General features: G+C 37.9%; 1 protein-coding gene across 1 annotated transcript in view; it reads left to right on the top strand.

Moving 5' to 3' along the window:
• The window catches only part of PAPLA1 (Phosphatidic Acid Phospholipase A1), a 105,370-nt gene that overhangs the window by 11,168 nt on the left and 74,435 nt on the right, over positions 1 to 19,767 (top strand). Inside the window, exons 4-6 of the mRNA XM_089232724.1 lie at positions 775 to 974; positions 2,465 to 2,587; positions 10,278 to 10,431. Of these exons, the coding sequence (XP_089088850.1) occupies positions 775 to 974; positions 2,465 to 2,587; positions 10,278 to 10,431 (477 nt within the window). The remainder of the gene's footprint in view (positions 1 to 774; positions 975 to 2,464; positions 2,588 to 10,277; positions 10,432 to 19,767) is intronic.

Here is a 19,767-nt window from a genome sequence, read left to right as displayed (position 1 = left end):
ACCACCCGTTCAAAAAAATAAAATAAAAATGAAATGGTTATTAGTCCTTTTGAGGTCATAAAGTATTTGTATATACAACATACAGTGAAGCTGTGCTACAAAGATACTCGATATAATAATTAATCCCTCTACCACGATATTTTTCGAAACCTTGTTTGGAATTGCCTACAGTCTAATGTTAAACATCTCTCAATACAACAATATCCTCTACAACGATAAATCCCTCTAAAACAATATTTTGAGAGATTATAAAATCACTACAATATATTTTGCTCAAAATCGTCTTGAATTTAATTTTAACTTTGTCACTTGTTTCCATTCATCCAAGAGCATCTAACAACATCATTGTTTTGCACCACATGATCACAGAAAATGTTGATAAAGCTGTTGGTATAGCCAATTTCTCTGTGAGACTCAAAAGTGCAATAGGGTAAACTTCTTTACAGGGGCAATGCATTTGAATGAATTTCAATAATCAATTAATTAATAAATAAATACTTTGAAGCACATTTTCTGATGGTACTAAAAACGCAGAATTAGAAAAGATGCATAAATTTGGTGGCATGTGAAGACAATGCTGCCTCTCAATATAATGATAATTCCCTCTACAATAATATGTTTTCTTTTCCCACAGAATATCGTTATATCAAGGTTTCACTGTATATCTTAAAGTTGCATTCTTAAAGTGTGAATTTTCTTTAAACTTTTTCAGATATGTAAATCTGAATAATATCTTCCATACAAAAAAATTTTTATTTATTTATTTTTTCACAGAGCTGACAGACCCAACAGGACATGAAGTTTATGGTCCTGTGATTGGTAGTCGATATGATGTACATCTCAAAAACAGAGTGATGGTAGCTGTCTATTGGAAAGAAGATGAACGCAAGATTCGTCGTTGTACATGGTTTTACAAAGCAGAAGGGTCTCAACATCATATACCTTATGATGAAGTTATAGCATCAGCAATAGAGGTGAGATTCAAACGGCAACCATCAGTGTTTTTTTCATGACATGTTCCTAGTATTTTATACACAATTTCTCTTTTAACCTGAAATTTTAAGGGTGGTTTTCATTCCTTAACACTTTCGGGTCTGAGCTATTTCGACTATGTTTGTCCCTGTCGACTCGGGGGTTTTTGGCACTTTTTGTAATATTTTTTAAAAATACGTAGAATATATATATCTCTTAACAGTTTTTTAGCTAGAAATTTTAAACTCTTTTTCTTTCATAATATAGCAATTATTTAAAGGTACTAATAATTAATAATAGATAATTAAAAAGTATGTTTTAGAGTTTTAAACAAAGTTCCACATAAGAAAACATTTTTTAAAAACTTACTCAAATTTTGTACAAATATCTAAAAGTAGTTTTTATTAAAAAATATCATTAGCAAGCATGTAAGAAAGAAGAAATGAGTTTACAAGGGAAAAAAATTAAAAAAATTCTGAACTCACAAAGAATGTTGTCCAAAAAGCTTCAGTGTACTCTATTGTGGCATTTTGGATCATGTGGCTTTTTCCTTCTCTAAGATCAGTGTAAGAATAATAAACAGTGTTTTACAGGGAGATCTTCATATGTACTGTAGATTTGTATCTAACATTGTGATTTTTTAATAATGACACAACATATTCAAACAATTTTTGCAAAAAGAATAATTTTCTTTCTTTCAAACGGAACACAACTCCAGTCCATCACCATGGGCAATTTACTATCAATTGAGTTGTGCCGGCAGTGTGAGTTTAGTTTACCTAACAGTCTGAGTGACTACATAGTATTGGGTGTGAATTTTCAGTTCTCGCCATCTATGTTTCCAATTGTGAGTGAAGTGTAATGATTGAATATTTGTACCGTTGTAGGTCTGTTGCTTTCTGTGGCAAGACTTTTTAATGGAGAGATCGGCTCCCATTCACTTCTTGAAGTTGGAAACCACCGAATAACGGTAAAACTCACAAATTTTTCTTCTATTCATTTTATAAAATATCAGGACAGCAGCAAGAAAGTCAATGGGTTACTCAGAGACATGGACTAATATGATCCAGAAATTTAAAAATATGATCCAGATTATCTTCAGGGGGAGGGGGTGCAGAGAAGAGCTGCGTATACTCTTGTTGGCACATAAGGCTTGAGCTATGAAGAAAGATTCAATTTCTTGAAAATGTTTACATTGGAGGAATACAGGTGTCTCTGGGAGGGGGATATAATTGAAGTGTTTAAAATTTTCAACGGGATGGATAGGATGGACCTTGAGTTATTAATATGCCGTCAATCAACTGCTTCAGTCAGAAAATAAGATAATGAGATGTGAAGATTATAAACCTGTATTCTGAAAATATTGTTTGGGCAGATCACACTGCACACAAAACTTATTGCCCATATCACGTAGCAGCAAAACTTTCAAGTAATTGAAGATATAAAAATAGCACAAGTTAATGACCAAAATTATTATGTATATTTTTATCAGGCTCGATACAGAAGATGCTTAGCTGATGATAAGTGGCAGCAGAGAACGTTGATCAATGATGAGGTTGTGTTATTTGAGGGGCCTTTTTCTGTTACACAGTATCATGCAGGAAATTCAGTTTCAGTAAGTTTTTCAATATGTGCACCAGTCTCTATGTTCAATGTTATTTTTGAAACTAGATGTTTTGATTCTTTAATAGATGTATCCTTTTATTTATACACTGATTGAAAGTAAAAACTTCATATGCTGCGAAACCCTTTCATAATGATTCATATCACGATATTGCCCAATTTGGGAAACACTATTCTAGATGGAGTGTTCTTGTTCATAGACAACAAACTTTAATGTGTAACAGGCAGTGGCGTAGCCAGGTTTCTGTCAGTGGGGGAGCGAAATATAATAAGGCGCCTTATTCTGTTCCTCATTTACCTGTAATTAAAAAAAAATTAAATATACAAAGAAACTTGTTAAAATTTTGATAAAAACTTCATTTGTTTACGTTTTGTTTTCGTGTTTATTTTTCACACAACTTTTTAAACTGAAAATAAAAATGTAAATATTATATGTTTATATATATATAAACTACAAGATATGTGGAACGAAGAACCCTAAAAAAATTGAACTTGTCACGACAATGAAAAAAATATATATTTATGGGTTTCTAGAACTATGTAATATTGTTTTTATCATGGGATGTTTATGCAACAGTTTTGCACTTGTAAGTGAAGCTGAAAAAGTTTGATTAAAACCTATGATTCACTTCCTCTCTGAGTTTTGACACAAATTTTTGCAAGAGCAAAATTCATAATCAGAACATTTTCCGCCTTTTCATCTTTGAAAAGTGCTCAATTACTTTTTGAATATCAAGCTCATTGGCTAATTTCCTTTCTATCGACAACGAAGCCAACCCCTTCTTCTTTTCTTCTTTCATGGTCGATCTTAAATAAGATTTTATAATTTTTAACCTGCTGAATGATCTTTCTACAGAAGAGCTGCTGATTGGCAAAGTTAGATAAAGTCTGCGTTCATTCCATGAGCAATCATGAATTTTAGCATTGTGCTGATATTCAATGCTTTTATGTCGTCCGATATATCTTTGCAGAGGTTTCTAAATGAAAGAAATTCCTTCACAAGTTCATCTTTATCTAACACATCGTCGTATTCTTTATCCAAAACAGCTATTTTTTCATGCGTGTCGTCTTCAAAAAAGTGAATCGTATCCAGGGAACAAAGTTGCACGCTGTTTCTTCTAAGCGTGAATCTTTCTGTTAAGATGTTAATGATGGAATCTAGTGAGACTAGATATGTTTTCGTGATGAAGTTTCTCCTACTATTCGACACAACTTCGTCTTTGGTGATCTCATCAGGGAACAGTGTTTTTTTCGCATCCTGTATTTTTTGTACTCGACAGGAATACCGCACTTTCCCACTAATTCGGAAGCAGTTGATTCTAGAGTCTGAAATTGACTTTCATAATTTTTACGAATTTCGTTATTTAAGAATGCATTCTGCACATTCATTGCGAGACCGTCCATCCCTTTGGGAAAGAGCGCAAACCATCCCAAGATGGTCTCTCTGAGTGGTCATGTCTGTCTGTCTACACATTCATCGTAATGAGAATTGATGAATTCAATGTTGCAGGTGTGATTGAGGTATAAATTCATGAACCCCAGCGTCTCCTACGGCGATGTTTTGACACAATGCATTAGGTAACTTTATGCTACTGTTTGGGGAGGAAACCAGGGCTGAACGAATCTATTGTCCGACAATCTTGGGGGCATGTAAAAATGTTAAATACCAGACTATAAGTGAATGCAGACTCCTTGAACCGGGGGGGGGGGGAGGCATTACAAATCACCACAGTAGCATGTATAGTGAACGGGAGCGGGTGGTGAAGTTCTACTTCTACTCTGCCACCTATGTCAATAATACAATTTTTTTACTGAACAGAGAGGGGATGATCGTCTCCATGCTCCTGTTTCTCTACCTACATATGTTTCCGGCACTAGTACATAAAATATTGATTCAAGCATGTACATTTTTGGAGATTTGTCCAGTCCTGGAGCAACCAGATCCTGGTGTTATTTCAACTACTATTTTCATATACCCAATGACAATAATATCTTGTGCCAAGAGTACGATAATCAGTGATATATCTGCAGCTGTTTTTCTAATGCATACATACACTCATTGCCATAAAAATTTGCGCACCAAGAAATAATTGTGGGATCGAAATGAAAGTTGGCCTGAAGGTACATGTCGGGCAGATATGCAAATGATTAGAAATGCAGCCTGATTGCGCATTGCGTAATGCCACTAGAGGGCATTGAACTTCGTTCTCCTTGGAGTATAAAACGGGTAGGAGTGTATTTAATCGTTTGCAAAGGAAATGCTGAGGTAGACATGCCGTTACGCCGCCGTCGAAGACCATATGAGCAGTTGTCAGAGTTCGATAGGGGAAGAATCATCGGGATGATGGAAGCTGGGTGGTCAGCTTGGCGAGTAGCTTGTCAACTAGGCCGTTCTGATTTTACTGTGAGGAGGTGTTGGGACCAGTGGACAGAAGAGACGTCATTTACACGGCGACCAGGTTCAGGACGCCCTCGACAGACCAGTGGTCGAGAAGACCGTCACATCATCCGAAACACATGCGTAGAGCCAACTGCCTCATTGGCCGCTATCCAGACACAGGCAGCAGCTTCACTACGGGCCCCTGTGTCTTCCCGAACCATCGCAAGGCGCCTGGCTGAAGGACATCTGGTATCGCGGCGCCCATTACGTGTGCTGCCAATGACACCCACCCACCAACGCCTCCGTTTGGAGTGGTGTCGAGCACGACGGGATTGGACTGCAACGGAATGGAACCAGGTCGTCTTCAGCGACGAATCGAGATTCAACTTGAGCAGTGATGACAATTGTGTTCGTGTGTGGAGGCCCCGTGGTGAACGCTTCAATCCTGCCTTTGCTTTACAGCGACACACCGCTCCCACAGCTGGTGTCATGGTATGCGGTGTTATTGCTTACGATACACGGTCACCCCTAATATTGATCCATGGCACAATGACAGCCCAGCGGTACGTCCACAACATCCTTCAGCCACATGTGTTGCCACTCATGGCAGGGCGGGCTTCCAGGAGCCATTTTTCAACAAGACAATGCTAGGCCACACACAGCAAGGATGTCACAAGACTGCCTCTGCCACATTACCACCCTTCCCTGGCCTGCTCTATCCCCAGATTTGTCACCAATCGAGAATATCTGGGATCATTTGGGACGGCAAGTTGGACACCCTACGAGGTTGGTCGAACTGGAGGCGCATTTACAGCAACTGTGGAACGAGATGTCTCAGGACATCATAGGGAACTTGTATGCCTCAATGCCCGCTCGTATCGCATCGTGCATTCGCGCTAGAGGGGGGTCCAACAGAGTACTAAAACTTCTGTTCATCTGTACTTTTTTCTGCAGTAAATGATCCTTTTTCTTGGATTTTCTAATCACTTACTTATATCAACATAGTACTTACATGTGTAAAATTTCGTTTCATTTTGACTACTTCTTCTGGGTGCGCAAATTTTTATGGCAATGAGTGTATATAGATTTTGCAAAATCACTTCTCCTGGTATACAGTATTAATATGACATTGCTTCGAAGATCTCAAAAGTATACAGTAGAATCTCACTAATCCGGGGCATATAAGACTAGGGTTATGATGAAGTACTGAAATCACTGGATTACCGGAAGGTAGTTGAAAAAAATAAATAAATGTGCTGCAAATTTCTATGCATAGATACGAACAAGGCACAATTTCCGCATGGGCGGATGGATTTGCCCCCGGGCATCATAATTGTGGGGCCGGAAGCTGAAACATATATTCATTGACTAATGAAACAGCTTTTACCTAAGTTGCAAGAGTCCCATGATTTTTGCTTTCTCCATGGCTCCTAATATCAAAGTCGGACGTTGGAGAGGCTGTAACAGGTTTTCCACTTCTAGACACTAAGGAAGTCAGCCCGAAAACGCCACATTACTGGTCGAGCCAGACTATTGTACGGCCGGTTTATGGAGGCAACTGTATTACTTAATACTGTATAAACAAATATTAATAGTAGTGGTTTATATTCTATGAACGCGAAGAAAAAATATGTATTCAAAAATGTACTCACCAATCGAATATTAAGAAAAAGAAAATATCTAGAAAAAATATTGACCACTTGATGAAAAAATAATTTAGTACTCCACTTAGGGTATGAAGATATCAGTATTGAAGTGGTAGAGAAGCAATTATACTATAAAATGAACACAAGCTTTTGAAAGAAGTTATAAGCTTTGCAACAACCACATCCATGTATATTCTAAGCCCTCTTTTTTTCTTACTCAAAAAATATAGTGTCTATCTTTGATTGTATGTACACGGCCATCAAGTACATATGGGGAAAAGAGATGAAGGCATCACTCATTTTCTTGGAATAATTTCTGCCATATATATTGTGCTCTCTGAAGCTGCTCATCCCCTTGGGAAAAATGATGCCATTTTGACACCAGACCATGCAGATCTGCAGAGGGGTAAAAGAATTATCTACTGATTTGATCTAGAATGTCTGTCTGGGCAGACATGTCTGTCGGTGGATCCAACGTTTAACACACAGTTGGCATTTACTATCTCATTGTAATCATTTAAAAGTGCACAACAATTTGAACTTCCAGGCCTTCAAGCTTTTTCACTTTGGGACCCACCTTCCATTTCTTGAAACAAACCCTGTCGCGTTTGACCTCTGGTGTTTTAGCTCAAGAGCACCAAATTCATCCCCCCCCCCCACTAACCCATACATTAGCTAACTCTGACTCATTGCTGGTTTACAATATCTCACCACACTGCACCTTATCCTTCCAGTGCATGCCTGTGAAAAGCTATGGGAGCTCACAGTGTAACTACAAAAGAAGCCTAGACCCCCTCTCTTCCCCTTCTAAGCACGTATTGACCCTCAGTAAATTGATTTGATCATTTTTGTCGCACCACAGTCATTTTCTGCACACGAGGGCTAATTGGACCAGGACCTACAATTTATTGCCGATTCCGAACGGCAGGCTTGTTTTTTATACTCATCGAGAGGTTGGTGCGCTAACCCCTCGATGGGGGCCTCCCTGTGGTAGCATTTTTTTTTTGCTGTGGTCAAGTCGCCGTTTTTTTGTTGTTTTGTCGTTTATTACAGCAGCATAAATGAACGCCAGGGGCTCTGCCACTGGACTTATCCTACTGCTGAGATCTCTTCCAGCCCAGCTTCGTGGCAGAGCCTGGAGTGCACCTAACAGTCTGAGTGTGTTGTGCTTGATATTTCAGTGCTGCCATCTATACTTCAAATTGTGTATGAAGTGTAATGATTGAATATTTGTTACGTTTTTGGCCTGTTGCTCTCTGTGGCAAGACTTTTTAACGGGGAGGTCGGCTTGCATTCATGCCTTGTAGTCGGAAACCATAGAAAACTAGCTTCAGCCGACCACCACTGTGGCACCGGTGGGATTCGAACCCAGATCCTCGTGATGAAAATCCGTCACTATGACCACTCGACCACCACAGCGGCTATTACAGCAGCAAGGACGTAGCGGGGGGAGATGACTTGGGGGTCGGGTTCCCCCTGAAATGTGAGGAAAATGGCCGAAAAAGGGAAAAAGATAGGAAAATCTATTCTTCTATCACTGGTACCACCGAACAAAATTTCTGGCTACACCCCTGTACAGCAGTATGTGTTCCATGTGACCACCACCACAGGGGATAACACATTGCAGGCAAGTCACAAATCCAGCAGCGGCAGATTGCAGCAGGTCCACATACACGGTTTACAACAGTGAACTGGTTGTGGATTAAGAGCGCAAGTTCTTATAACCGTCTCATTTGCATATATTTCCACCGAAGTCACTCATATCAGTGCCATCTATCGGCTGTTTTGAGAGTTTTTCCCTGTCCGAAAAAAATTCCAGTGATCTATCGATGCTAACCCTGCAAACCGTTTATTTCAGTTATTTTTCTGGATTTTATTCACTTTTAAAGTTTCTACGGACTTTTTGCCCACCCTGTACAAGGAAGAAGAGTGGGGGAATCATGTCAAAAAATTGAATTTTTTATGTTAGTATGTATATACAAATACAAAAACAATGCCACAACAGGCAAAATGCCCAACGAGGTGGCTGAGAAAAAGATGCCCATAAAAATATGGATGTCATATACTTCAAAAATACAGCAACCCAATTAAAAATGCAATTAACAAAAATTATAAACAATATATACACATGACAAAATATTATACAATGCCCATAAAGAATACTTATGGTTGTCTTATTCTAAGTATGGATAGCTTCTCGATTTACCCCAACATGTTTATCGTATTACTTTTTGAACGTGTCAATTGTGTTACAATTTACTACCTCCGGGGGTAAGCTATTCCATTTATTAACAACCCTATTAGAGAAAAATTCCCTGCGACACCATAACCTTGCATTGTCCCTCACCAATCGATACTGGTGTCCCCTTGTAAAAGCAGTCGATTGGCGGCGTACTAAAAGTTCATTGTCCATCCTATCCATCCCATTGAAAATTTTGAACACTTCGATCATATCTCCTCGACACCTGCTGTCATCTAATGTAAACATATTCAAAAAATGAAGTCTCTCTTCATAACTCAAGCCCTGTGTGCCAATAAGGACACGCGTAGCTCTTAACTGCACCCCTTCAACCAAGTCTATGTCCCTCTGTAGGTATGGTCTCCAAAACCTTACAGCATACTGCAGTCCAGGACGAACTAAGCCTCGAAAAAGCGGAAGAATGACTTTAGGAGAACGCGAAGAGACCTTTTTGAAAATTGAGAGACCAAGCATTCTAATCGCTTTTTTGACCACCGCTGAACAATGTTCAGAAAACCTAAGTCGCTCGTCAATGAGAATTCCCAAATCGGTGACCCTAGTTGCATCCGGAATAGTGACACCATTCAACTCGTAAGAGAACCGTGGGTTGTTCGAACCAAAATGAGCGACCATGCACTTATCAACGCTAAACGTCATGCTCCATTCATTTGCCCATGCTGCAATCCTGTTTAAGTTTGTTTGGAGCAACTCCCTATCGCTTTCATTCCCGATTGCCCCCATTATCTCCACATCATCTGCGAATTTGCTAGTAATCCCATCGATACCCTGGTCAAGTTTATCTATAAAAAGTGAAAAAAGTATGGGGTCAAGGACACTTCCCCGAGGAACTCCACTTGTGACGTCTGTCCAACCAGAGAATTCCCCGTTCACCATAACTGGTTGCGACCTATCTCTTAACCACGATTCTATCCAATTCAGCAAGTTGCCCCCAATTCCAATCTCGTGTAAACGCTTCAAGAGTTTGCCATGTTGGACCCGATCGAATGCCTTCTGGAAATCAAGGTAAACAACATCTACATTTTTGCTCTTACCCGAAGCCTTAGTCAAGTGATCATAGAAGCAAAGGAGGTTAGTTACACATGACTTCCCCTTCCTGAACCCATGCTGATTATCCGACAATACATTATTCTCATCTATCCACTTCACAAACTGCCTTTTGATGATAATTTCCAAAATTTTCATCATCGCAGAGAACGAGGTTAGTATCAGTGTTGGGGGGAGTTTAACATTTTGGTATGAGCAGTAAAAAGTGTGTTTCATAGCTTGAAGTCTTTTTTTTTCAAATATTTCTTATCTATGAAATGTTTTTTTTCCCCTTTTTTTTCATACAACATATCACTAGAAGCTGATTTAGACATTTTAATTTATATTGAATCATACATTTCTGTAATTTTAGGATGGAAAATCAAATATTCGAACTCTGTGTAGAGGAATTCCTGTAGATATAGTCATTCCAGAAAGTGAACCATCAGTTATTGACCACTTGGTTTTTATAGTTCCAGGAATTGGTTCTGTATGTGATTTACGCTTCCGTTCTGTGTCAGAATGTGGTGAGTCTGTTGTTATATATATATATGAACAAAATCAAATTAAAAAACACTAGGTCTTCATGGTAATCATTTGTGGATATATTGCAACTGACTGTTACTAAGATGGATATATGTCTGACTATTTTGCTGCTGTGAAATGATGACTCATTTTATGGGAGTGAGTTAATTCACTCATTCAAGATGGCAGAGAAGTCTGAAATCTTTCCTTCATTGTAAAAATAAATTGCGACAAAATATTCGTGAATATTTATTACTTATATAATTAAATAGCTTAACTGCTCAGTTGTATCATTTTTTTTTCATATGAGATTTATTTTTTCTCCGTACAAAAATTTGCAAAAAATGAAATGTTACATTGCATTAATGTGTCAGGAGAAAAGAGAAGTCTATTTCAGAAAATTTTACTTTTTTTTAATGTTTGGATTGATTGCCTATTTTTTTATGTCTTTGTATCACAAAAGACAATGAGCTATTTACTGCTGTATTCAGCAGATTGGCATAAGGAAAGAAAAAATAAATTTATGCTTTCTCAACTATTTACATTTAGCAGATGACATTGTCATTATCAACAATAATCCAGATGAACTGGAACAGAAGTGGTCAACTTTTTTCTGTTCGAATATTAACATAATTGTCAGCTGCAGTATAACAGGCCACATTAAGGTTGTCACTCTGGTGTATAAGGTCCACCAGTAAAATGACCAAGAAAATTCACAGATTTGTTTACGCCATAAATAATATGGTGAAACATAGGCAATTTAGTCGCTAAGCTTTTAACCTGGGCTTTATGTTTCTCCACTTCATAAATTTGCTCTTTTTCATTGTTTATCTGGTTGCTTTTCCATCTAGATGTAATGCATCAATTTGAACTGTTTCATGCACTGATAGATTTTGAGAGAAGTTTTGTTAGCATTGAAAAACGCCAATAAACAGTTGCACACACACATGGATGGCATTGACCATCCACTCCGAAGAGCTTCGAAAAGTTTTGTCATAGGAACCAGAGCTTCAAATTTGCATTAAGCATATACAGAAGCAGCAGTGGGCAACTTACCCAAAAAATAAGGAAAAAAAATGCCCATAACAAATCTTAAAAGCAATTTGTGTGTTCAAAAAGACAGCCAGTTGGCCAGCTGTTGTTTCCTGAACTAGAAGTACAAAAACTGGTGAATGCTAAAATTATTGTGGGTTTGAAAATGAATGCACACACACACAAAAGTCAAGTTCAACTTAAGTTCAGGTTTACTTTAAAGAAGAAGATTTTGTTGAACAGCATGTAGATCAAAGAAGTACAAAGCTACGTGTACCCAAGACAAGAAATAACCATGGACAATAGCATCACAAAAGAAACAAACAAAAAAATCGGGATCAGGTGAGAATTTTGCACTTTTAGTGAAAAATGTGTGATTCTAAAGAGTAACATGCTATTATGCCTGAAAAGAAAAGTATTCATCCAGTGTGTATTACCAGCACTGACTTAACATGGACAACAAAAACATGGACTCTCACAAGCAAAACAATACAAAGACTGCAGACAGCATGAAGAAGCATGGAAAGATCTATACTAGACATCATAAGGATAAATGGAAAACTAATCACTAGGATAAGTTCAGGTGTACATGTTGATACATTGAATTCATAGCTTCTTATGAGAAGTGTAACAGTTTTCATTTAACACTTTCACTGCGGGGCCTAATTTGTTTTCCAAGTTTTTCTGGTGAATTGTTTTTATAAATAGGTTCATTTTAGTGTATGAAACACAACATTAGAGTTAAATTAGTATAATATTAAATATTTCAATCAAAATATTGTATGATGCCAAGGTGGCATCTTCCGCTGGTGGAATTAGGCTAGTTATGCAAACCCGCAACACGTGAGAAAGTAAGTCTCCTGCCCTATGAATAGTGGGGAGGCCGAAACCTGGCAATCAATGGGCTTTTCTTGCCATGAGTTTAGGATAAAACAAGCATTATCTTGCAAATCGTTTTCTTACCTGAGTAATGAAAGAAAAAGAGCAATGAACTAAGACGGTGAAACAAATGACCAGTGCCGTATTTACAGGGGGGCTTAGCAAACTATAGCCCAGCACTGCAAGTTCAGAGGAGTGGCAAATTTGAAAAATGAGCATAGGCGTAAACTTATTAAAAATGTTGGGGGGGGGGGGCTCAGGCTCAAATAATGAAACCTCAAATGAAACCTGAAATATGTGAAGACTTTATAACTGGAACTTTTTCGAAAATTACCTTTCCTACCCCCCCCCCTTTTTTTTACAGACGTTTCCCAAAAAAAAAAATTTTTGTAAAAAAACTCTTGTTTTGATTCAAAATCTTATGCTTGAGAAGAAATATAATACTATCATAACATTACTGTTGCTAAAGTCTCAAGCAATTTTACGGTATTCATTTCAAAATTTAACAGAAATTTTTTTTTATTTAAACTTTATATAAAACATACTATACATACCTGTTTGTTTTGCTTTTGGTTTCTATATCTAAGTAAAAAGTAGATGATGTATTGAGTTTCGTTGTGTTGAAAGATTTTTCTCTTAAAGAAAGAACTAATAGTGTACATGTTTGCTATTAGCAGAGGGCCGGAACTAGAGTGGGGGGGGCAGAGGAAGAAACTGCCCCGGGCGGCAAAAATTAGTGGGTGGCAGTTCTAAGTGGGAACAAAGAGCACCGTTGCAAAATTATGTAGGGGCAGCAAAATCATATTTGCTCCCGGTCGGCAAAAATCCTAGTTACGGCCCTGGCTAACAGCATACCATAGCCCGTTCAGTAATTATTTCAGTACCTGTCAAAAGCCATTGAACCAGTCAATCATCTTAAATTTTATGACTTTTTCAGTAAAAAATATGCATGAGAAACTGTTGTCGATCCCGCTTAGTTTTTCCGCTTACAACGTTTCTTCATGATGTGTTTTTGAAAACCGGGAAACACTGTATTTCAATGACACAGTTTTACCAATTGAAAAATTATTTGATATTCGATTGATAAAAATGGTGTTTTCCAAAGACTTGAGAGTTGGAATCGAAGTGAAAACGTTGATTAATTGAAGTGTATACAGGCAGGGCCCTGGGTAAAGCAGGAATTAAGAGGCTCTTGCGGAAAGAGTCAAAGATGTTAATTAGTCAGTGAATGTATGTTGTTTGAATTTCGGGGGCTCAAAGTTATAAAGGCTTCATTTGCCCATGCAGAAATTAGGCCCTGTATACAGGTATAATGTATAGGAATATATAGCAACTGAAATCAAATGTCGTGCAAATGAGTAAGGTCAGAAACGTAATAAGGAGACGTATATAGGAAGGGTTCCATTATATTTTCCTAAATGCAGTAAAATCTCCACAAATGATCACCTGTACAAAAACACAAATATGCATCAATTGTCGCCTCTATTTGGCGTAAAATTTCTATGGCGGAGCCCCGTAGGCTCCTCTTTTATTCATTTATCAAATTTACTGATTTATTTTATTTTCTTCAAGTGGTGGCAGAGTCCCCGGGAAGTGCACACGGAGCACCGGTTGAGAACTGCTGCTTCATTGAAAAGTTTCCCAAATTTTTTGTTCCATAGCTCTTCTCTTAAAAAAAAATTTCTTTTTCATCTCTCCCAACTCAAGCCCCACCCATAGGATCCTATACTAAACCCACAGCTTCTACCGACCCTCAGGACCCTCAACGCACCCTATCCCCGGGGGCGATATTTCACACTTTGGAAAACACTGCTTTAGTGGCCATTCTTGATTATTATACAACTTGATTTAATGAAAGGTCCTCCAGTGGGAGACGGGAAATTGACCTTTTTATTTTTGTTTTCTTTTGCACTATTTATTAATTTGTTGTGAGTAGTGCTGTTTTTAGCATTTACATATTTTCAAGGGTGTAGCGGGGGGAGGGACTTGAGGGGTCTGCCCCCCCCCCCCCGACATGTGAGAAAGCGACCGAAAAAAGGGAAAAAGATGTCCAAATCTATTGTTCTATCACTTTGATCCCCCCGAACGAAATTTCTGGCTACGCCCTTGCATATTTTAACATTTTTTTAGCATTAATGTGTGTGTTAATGTATGTAATTGAAGAATTTTCAGAATAAGTGCATATTTTCAACTTGTGCGGAAGATTAATTGAATTTTTATAATTTTTCAAATTAATATTGCTCATAACACAATAAAAGTTCGTTATAACGAACCCAGGATCCCCTGGGTCCCCCCCCCCCAGGTCTCATGAATCCCGAAATCCCTGGGCGGGGTTACGAAAACGAGTATATACAAAGAATACAAGTAAATCCAAAAAATATATACAGTATATACATCTTTATTTATTCCAGGGTTGGACAAATCCCAGGCGCCAGGTCACCATGGTGACTGGAAAATCTGTATCAACGCCTAAAATTTTGTATATGTGATTGCTTAAATCAGAATCTAGGGATGGCTCAAAATTTTCTGATTTTATAATTAACTGTCTTTCAATATAGAAAGAAGCAGAGCCGCAACTATAGAGAGCAGGCGGGTCTGGTGCTCGAGCCGCTGGACCAGAATGGTAGTCGAGAATTCACCCTTTAACTGTTTCTTCTACTAAGGGGAGCCAAAATTCCTGCTTGCCCTAGGTAACAAAGTATCTAGTTGCGGCCCTGGGAAGGGGTTATCAATTCCCAGAAAGGTCGAAAAAAGATTATTTAAGACACTTTTCTCATGAAAAAATCATGTTTGGCTCTTACGGAATTTGGCTGGCGCTTAAATTTTTTTCTGATTTGTCAAGCCCTGTATTTATTTATATTTTATGATACAGCGTATATATATATATATTTCCCTCAAAATCAAATTACATTTTACTTATTTCAGATTTATTTTACTCTCATATATTGAGTCATATATCAGGTTTTAAATTAGAAAAATAATAAATTTTTAGTTGCATAAATTTCTTAATAAAAACTCGATTTAAATATTGTCACTTTTCGAAGTTCGCAAACCAAATGAAGTTTTTCTTAAATTTTAAATATGATTGAAAAAAATAAAACATGTGGTAAGTTTTATTAATTTATTGATATGTGTAACAGAAAAGAATTCTTTTACTACTCTTTATTGATTATAAGTACTAGAGGTCTGCAAAATACTGTATCTAGATTGCTTTTGAAGATTCTGAATAAATTTTCATTGAAGAAAATGCTTCAAATGCATGAATTTATCAAAAATGTGTAACTATATTTAATATTGCTTACTTTTTCTGTCAGGAAACTGTGTGGAATCATGAGGAATTTTTCCGTTTTTTCTTGTAATACAACATGTTCTACTAACAGAAGGTTATACTGTACATGCACAACCGAATGTGGTCCACACAAACCATAAAATACTGTGGAACTGCCTATCTCATCATTTGTGGGGTTTTTTCAGGGAAAGACAAGGCGTTTACTTCAAGGGGCTCCAAACAAAGCTATTCTTATTCTGCAGAACTACAAACCCCGTCTATAGCCGATTTTTTCACCACCGTTATTTCTTTATATTCCAATTAAGATCATCTATGGAAATGCTTCTGTCGGCGTCCCTGTTTCACTGATGACCATCCATTAAGAAATACGTCCGTAAAAAAGAAGTGACCTTGAGAGGAGGAACCTTATTAAAACCTTGAGAATAATTCTTCATTTTGAAATAAACACAATTTTGAATAACATAAGTAAGAAATACTGCATACTCTCTTTTTTTAGAAATTTTAGAATAGAACATAGAAAAAATTACAGTAATTTCCGATAAATAAGGCGCATCCTGAAAAATGGCCAGGAAAAAAAGTTTTTGCGGAAAAATCGTCACTTTTTTTTACGTCACAGCTTCGTATAAAAGCCGAAACACACTGTACTGACGTGACGTGATTATTCCGAGTCTAGGTGCGGAAAACGTATCCATGCGATTTTTTTTGGGGGGGGAATTGAGCCAGCTTTTCAAAATTATTAGGGGGGGGGGGCCTTCGATCCCATTGGCCCAATACAAATTTATGCCTATGACAGGTTCCAAGCACTTCACTGTGAAAAATCGGGATCCTCGCGAAAGATCTCGGTCCAAAAGCCCGGTTCAACGGAAACAGGATCCTTTTTGTCGTGGGGGGAAGAATATGTAATTTTTTCACCGTCTCCACTGAAAAAAGCGATCGAAATGGTATTTTTCGTCCCTCCTCCCCAGAATTAGCAGCCCCCTCAAGATTTCCGCCTGTGAAAACTGCCTTCTTCCTTAGTTCCGGCCCTGGCTACCTAAGTGTTGGGATACTGGAAACAGGGCTGCAACTGGGGGGGGGGGGTCACAAATTTCACCCTTTAACCTCCCTTCAACATTACTTGAAATACTGTATTTAAAATTTCTATATATATATATATATATATATATAAGAGCGATGCTAACGTAAATAGTTTGAGAATCCCTGATTTGTAAGGAGGAAATTTCATATTCCTATTATTAGAATGCAATGGTACCCGGCTCAAGGGCTTTGAAATTTTCCATTCATTTCTTATTTTCTTTTTTATGTTAATTTTATTTTACTATTATTTATTTGATTCTTCATCAAAGGCACCGGAACCTAGGAGCGGAGGATATTTGAGCCCCTCCAACCCCAATAAATTTTGTAAGGGGTCTGAGCCAACACCTACTAGAGAATTTTCAGTGGGTGTTGGCTGAGCCTCTCCCCAATAATTTTTAGAAAAACAATGCAGTGTGTCCTCTGTTTCCTGCGTATGTGCTTCAGCCCCGTATATACGGGACGGCCAGCAACTTTCAGCGCTCTCTCTCCACCCAATGTTAATTTCTTCATGTCGGCGCTTCTGTTGTGAAGGCTCGAAAAATGTTACAGGCATGGCCCCCACATCCTGGAGAGGGGCCCCCAGGCTGGAATCTTTTGAGGGACCCCGGGCATACTTTTCACGGGCCCCTTCTGTAGTTAATTTATATCATGAAAAAGCAAAAAATTATGAGAACTGCCCGGGCCCCAGGGCTAGAGCCCTGTCAGCCCCCCCCCATTTGTGGGGGCCATGATTACAGGCCTTTGAACTTGTTAATAAGCTAAATCGTTGTTCACTTTACCTCCTCCCACTCAACAAAAGAAGGAAGAGATGCTCTTGAGTTTACCGACAGTGCAAGCAAGAGAAAGGATTCCTTCCCCCCCACCCCCAAGTTATCTACACAGGCACCTTCAGGCACAGCACTCTGGGAGGATGCAATTTAGGATGGATGGATGCCGGGGTGATTGCGAGATAAGACTACTATTGTCACAGAACAAGTGCATTGAGATTCTAAAGAGAGAGAAAAATAAAAAATAAAATTTCGAGCAGATGATTTCTACTATTTAGAGAAAATTTTTGTCAAAAAGTTTTTTCTGAGCCAAGCGTGCGAAACATATCTACTCGAATTTTTGGGGGGGCCAAGCCGGCTCTTCAAAAATGTTGGGGGGGCTCGGGCCCATGGGCCACATACAAGTTTATGCCTATGAAAATGAGTGGCCAAAACAATTAGTAGAATGAGAGAAGGGCGGCAAAATTGGTATAACCATAAATAAATCTGTCTTTGCTGAGACAGTAAGGGACTAGGTCAGTGAGTGATCAAAAGTGTGACCTAGAAAGTTTGCAAGCACATGAGTGAGCAAAAGAGTGACTTCGAGCATGAGCAAGCATGTGAATGACCAAAACAGTATGAAAGCATGTGAATGACCAAAGAAGTGTGCAAGCATGTGAATGACCAAAACAGTATGAAAGCATGTGAATGACCAAAGAAGTGTGCAAGCATGTGAATGACCTGTTGCATATGCCGCCAAGTCGCCAATGTTTGGTGAGATTTGATCTCGCTTGGTGGGAAACCTAACACACACGCACTTCCGCTGGCAGTCACCGTGGAAGGAACATGCACAACAACCATCCTGAAATTGTTAAGTTTATAAATTGTATAGTAATAAATATTTTATTTTAGCTCGCGTGATCATTATTTTTCTCAACTCTTCCATCACTCACCATCAGGACAGACCAAAGAAGTGTGCAAGCATGTGAATGACTAAAAGAGTGACCAAAACAGTGAGAGACACTGGTGCACTTGCAGGAGTACGGGGAGGCCAAGCACGTTATAGCACAGGGTGGCAAATTCAAGGAAAGAGTAGTCAAGAAAATTAGACTAGAATGGGTGAAGGGAGGCAAAATTTGTGTGGTCCACAGGCGGCAAAACCATAAATTCTCCTTTGCCTAAGACCGTTTCTCTAAGTTTTTTTCCCTTCATCTTCTAAATCCAAATTGTGGAGCATTTCTAATATATCCTGGTCCAAAAAGTATCTAGCCTCATCATATGGATATTTCTTTTTCATTCCTGATGGACCAGCAGTAGAGTCGCAATGCGAGGAGGCTAAAAAATAAAAGAATACTATGAAATAATCAATATATATAGGAAAACCAAACATAAGGAGTCAAAGCTTCAAAATATATGTATGTTTATGTAACAAGAAATAAAAAAATTTTGAAATGGACCTTTCAGAAGATAGGTGGCGCTATTCAAAGAGATGGAAGGGAAAAAATGTATAATGTCGTGGCGCAGCTCGGATTCGAACCTAGACTGTTTGAGGATTGTGCCTATGTATCTCACGCCATGCCTGTACAGATCGCGCTATCGTAGCAATACCCACTGGGTGTTATTTTATGAAGACTTCACAAGTATTGATTAGTTGTATTATACAATTTCCAATAACTAATCAGTACTTGTGAAGTCTTCATAAAATAACACCCAGTGGGTACTGCTACTATAGCGCGATCTGTAGAAGCATGGCATGAGAGTATTGATTAGTTATATTATACAATTTCCGTTAAGTAATCTCCTGCTGAGTTTAGCCGATGGCAGTTATTTTTTCTTTTTCTTTTATTTTTTTATCCTTTAAAAATATAATATAATAATTATAAATATAATTATTTGCATTGTTTATAATTATCGAACAGAAAAAGATTTTTAAATTAATTTTTTTAGTTCACGGCATAGAATACATTTCATCTTTTTCAATTGTTGACAAATTTCACAGATCCTCTGATCGTCCATAAAAAACATGATATGGATGTAATTATAATTTATATAATGTGTTGATAAATTTATATGAACTCATTGAAAAGTTTTACATTTACATTCAAACAAAATTGCAGTTGAAAGTACTTAATTTATCTGTGACAAACAGTAACGAATAGGCCTAGGGTAATTTGGATACACCCTCTGAAGGTTCATTAACAAACATTTTGGATAATTTTGGTATTTTCATCTGGAACAGAATTTTTCAGTTCAAAAGAAATTTGTGATTTTTATGACGCAAAATCATTTATGCCATTTAATATCACGTCATTTCA

Source organism: Pholcus phalangioides, unplaced genomic scaffold (genome assembly GCF_987345545.1).
Source record: "Pholcus phalangioides strain wild (caught in Gottingen) unplaced genomic scaffold, Ppha-v1.0 ptg000007l_1, whole genome shotgun sequence".
NCBI lineage: Eukaryota > Metazoa > Arthropoda > Arachnida > Araneae > Pholcidae > Pholcus > Pholcus phalangioides.
This window is presented reverse-complemented; position numbering and strand designations above follow the sequence as displayed.